Source organism: Orycteropus afer, unplaced genomic scaffold (assembly GCF_000298275.1).
Source record: "Orycteropus afer afer isolate SDZICR_OR568_19922 unplaced genomic scaffold, OryAfe1.0 scaffold00195, whole genome shotgun sequence".
Taxonomy (NCBI): Eukaryota; Metazoa; Chordata; class Mammalia; order Tubulidentata; family Orycteropodidae; genus Orycteropus; species Orycteropus afer.
In genome coordinates, this window is record NW_006921782.1 from 99178 (window position 1) to 103540 (window position 4363).

At 38.0% G+C, this 4363-nt stretch overlaps 1 protein-coding gene across 1 annotated transcript in view; it reads left to right on the forward strand.

The window, feature by feature from the left end:
- GRAMD1C (GRAM domain containing 1C) overlaps window positions 1-4363 on the forward strand; it is a gene marked incomplete at its 5' end in the record, with an annotated part of 105713 nt that overhangs the window by 54854 nt on the left and 46496 nt on the right. The window contains one exon of the mRNA XM_007947850.1: window positions 2268-2275. Within this exon, the coding sequence (XP_007946041.1) occupies window positions 2268-2275 (8 nt within the window). The remainder of the gene's footprint in view (window positions 1-2267; window positions 2276-4363) is intronic.

The window sequence follows — 4363 nt, forward strand, 5'->3', positions numbered from 1 at the left end:
TGTCTGTGTTAATTGGTTTCCCTTTTCTTTGTTGAAGAGGGTCTGTGCAGTCTTTCTGCCTAGTCTGCCATCTTGCCAGAACCTCTGTAAAGAAGATTCTTAAAAATTGTAGAAATCTTTCATTCAGTGAATAAGGTTTTTAAAAGATGTAACTCATTGATGTTACTCAGTAGAATATTCAACTTTCTGTAAGTGAGTGAAGATACAAACTTTTGCCTTTGAAGTAGTTATAATTTAGAATAATGGAATGAGCTTTTGAAAGCAGAACCATGGGCAGTTCATCATAGTTCCTTCTGGATTATCTTTTACTGTAGTCAGTTTTCATTTCATTTCAATCCACTTTTGGAGGAGCATGCTATAGTTGAAGTTCATTAGAAAGACAAATGTTAACAATATTCTATATTAGATTAAACCAAACTCACTACTGTTGAGTCAGAACCGACTCATAACAATCCCTCCTTGGGTTTCTGAGGCAGTATCTCTACAGAGGTAGATTACCCAGCCTTCCTGCTGAGGAGTGGCTGGTGGGTTTGAACCACCAGCCTTCTGGTTAGCAGTCACATGCCTTAGGCACTATACCGCCAGAGCTCCTATATTACATTAAAAGCAACTTATTTTTATTTTAGAAGGTCAACGGACATTCAGCTTAATTCCAATACAGTGATATTATTTATCAGAATCGTGACTCAAACAAAGGTGCTCTGAATTTCAGAAGTATGTATTCTAGATGACATTTTTATTACATGTTTTGTATTATAATCCATGTAATCTAGTACATACTGGGTCTTGAGTGGGCTCGGTAAATAGCACCTCTTTTTAACCAACCAAATTGGAAAAAAATAAAGGGTTGGCCAGATAGAGACCAAGACATCACCTCTAATACTAATAGTGATGAAGTTGGAGCATGTGGGTATATGCTGGAGATAATGGATTGCTGAATGAGCCAATAATTGAGATATATGTAGCCACACAGTTGCAGGCAATGCTTGGCCACTACCTCAGGTGTAGGAGAGATTATCCCTGGGGGAGCATCAGCTTCTGTGGGCACCGAGATCCCAAAAGGAAAAAAGGACAGAGGTGTGACAACCCTGCCCATTGTGTTTCTTTCCTATTTAGTAATCATCTCCCGATGAGTGGAATGAATAAAGGGATAGAGAGAAGCCAGAAATTACCCTAATTCAGCTCCTGCACTTTTGAAAGTGTGAGGAAGAGGCATTTCCACTGTCATTACATATAATACCTTGTTGTTGTTCTTGTTGAACAATAATATTGAATTAGTCAAATTAAACCCTTTCCCAACATTTTATATAAATGTAAGTTTACAATACTAACATAAGTCTTCATAATTTAGCATTCAACTTTTTATAGATATTTTTTAAAAAATCCAAAGCACATAAGTTAGTTTGTTACACTACTGTTAGGACTGAGAAAGTGAGAAAAGGTTTGCTATTTCTTGTGTTTCAGAATCAAGATATATGTTATAAACACTTTATTGTGTTACTTCCTCATAACCACCAAAACCAAAAAAATAGGCAAATGTAAAAAAGTAGAGAATATAATGAAAATAAGTAGTTGCTTAAAGGAAACTTGAAGAACAAATTATGTTCTCTCTACTTTTTCTAAGTGAGTACCAATAACCTGGGAGTTGTCATACTTATTAAGTGAGCATTTTAAGGATTTTTTTTTTTTTTTTTTGAAGTTACAAGATTATTGACATTGAAGTGAATGAAGTAGAGAGACATTGGGGAAGAGCAAGGGGAATGGCTACTTTCAAATTTCAGGAGGTAATGACACCAATATGTTCTTGGTATATCTTCCACCTTACTAGCCAGTGTTCAGACTATTAGTAATGGGAGCAGTAAAGTGGTTTGGACCTGTCGGGCATGATTATTTGCTAGTCCAGTTATTGTTTATATTACACCTTGGTTTGGGAACACTGAAGTCTCTTTAGTTTAATAAAAACCCCTAAAAACTAGTTCCTAAAAATCATAGAATGCATTGAGAAGACTGTTTTTGAGCTCCTTTGAAGACATTGTTGTTCAGAGGAAATTTTTAAAAATGATCAAGTCTTATGAGTAACTAGATTCTTCATTATCATTCATGCTTTAGTATGCAGGCAGGGCATGAATTAGTTATATACTCTGTCTGAATGAACTTATGACTTTAATAAGATCTACCCTGGCACCCAGTGGCCAAATAGGTAAGTGACGCCAAGAGAAGAGTGATCCTTAAAATGTAGTTTCATTTTTGAGTTCGTTTTAAACTAGCATTAATGGTAAGTTACAAAAAGGATGACATTAAACTCATATAAATTGTGTCCATATCTAGAAATAAAGAAAGAAAATTGTGGTATACTTTCTGGATTATAAGTGAGCCCTGGTCACACTTAGCTCCTTGCTGGTGCCACTTAATTACTGTTTGGCCTTATAGCATGTAACATTCAGCCCTTTGCTTGTGGAGATTTTACTTAAGGGGTATGGAATGGCCACTTTTTCCTATTATATTATCACTAAATAACAAATCAAGTACTCCTACTGCTTTCCTTAAGTAGTTCCAAAATCTTGGGCTTATTATACTTATTAAATGAGCATTATATTGAATCTGGGCAGTGGGGTTCAGTAATAGAGTTCTTGTCTTCCATGTAGGAGACCCAGGTTCAATTCCCAGCTAATGTACCTCATGTGCAGCCACCACCTGTCAGCAGAGGCTTTTGTGTTGCTATGGTGCTGAATGAGTTTAAGCAGAGCTTCCAGACTAAGACAGTTTAGGAAGAAATGCCTTGTGATCTACTTCTGAAAATCAGCCAATAAAAACTTTATGGATCACAGTGGTCCGATCCCCATGTAAACTGATCATCGGGATGGGACATGACCACGCAGCATTTCGTTCTGTTGTGCATGGGGTCCTCTTGAGTCAATGGCCCATTTGACAGCAACTAACAGCAATAATGAATCTGTTTTTTATCTTCATGAAGTTGTGCAGATACTTGAAGTCAGTGAACTGGGGAGACATTGGGTTAGGCCAAAAGTGGTAAACTTTCCCAGGAAATTTGGAAATGTATATGTGGGCTGAGGGGTCAGGTGGGTTGCAAACTGCTTTAAACCATTATTTTATTTAAAATGATAGTATTTCCATCCACCATTTTAAGCAGACTCAGTAAGAAAAGGAGAGGATTTTTTTTCCTTTCTTGCCATTCCTAGGCTATAGGCTTCGAGAGGGGGACACTGGACAATCTTGATTTGAGACTTTCTTTAGATCCATGTATCCCTGAGACAAATCAGCAAAGCAGAGCATCATGAAATGTTTCACAGAGTAGAGCTGTCCCATAGGGTTTCCTATCCCAATCTGTTCAGTGTGAAAATTAAGTGAAGTCCAGATGGGCAAAGTCAGACTAGAATCTGCTTTGACTGGTTTCTTTGCTAGTGCTCTTATCTACATTGGGTAGTTTAGAACCCACCAGGATGAAAGGGTGCCCTCTTCAGGGATATTTCTGTCTCCTATAAATGGTTCCAGGCTCCTGGCTGCTAAACAAAAAATGCTAAGCATTGAGTTACAATCTTTCAAACCATATTTCTAATTTAAGGTTTGCTGTGTGATAATTCACAGACTAAGATACTGAAATTCTTTGTTTATTTAAAGAATTATTGATAGACTTCTCCTAGCCTGTACTACTTAGTGAGTTTTGGGGGGAAATTGAGAGTACCTAAGAAGATACTGGGAGTTTCCTGGCCAATGAAGACTAGTTGACAAAATGTATCCATACTCACAAGTACAAGAAAACTATGGCTATTATGTTTTTGAAGATATAATATTCCTGATGTTGTCAATATTTACTTCTTCCACCTGCCCTGCTATATTACACCATAAGTAGTCTTGTGAAACAGCTGCCACAGGAAATAGAGCCATGAGTGGAAGTTGACAAACTGACTGAGCATATCAGACACCTGGGCTTTGTCATGATGACAAACCTTAAATTTAGTTTGGCATAGCTGGGGCTAGAATTTGGTATGACAGGGCTCCCTAACCAAAGTCACGTGTACTGAGAATGGAAGCTATGTCTGAAGCAAAGATTAGACTGGGAGGGCCACATAAGAATAGCAAACTAAGCCTATACGACTATGAGACCAGAAGAACTAGATGGTGTCCGGCTACCACTGTCATCCCTGTGGAAGGGGATCTATCTAGGAGATCCATGATAGAGAGGGAGAACAATGTGGAACAAAACTCAAAATCATTTGGAGAAAAAAAAAGGGGGAGACTAGGTTTGCTGGTCCAATAGAGCCTGGTGAAACCACTGAGACTATGGCCCCTAGCTGCCCTTCAGGTCTGGAATTGAACCCACACCTGTGGTTTCCAGTCAAAC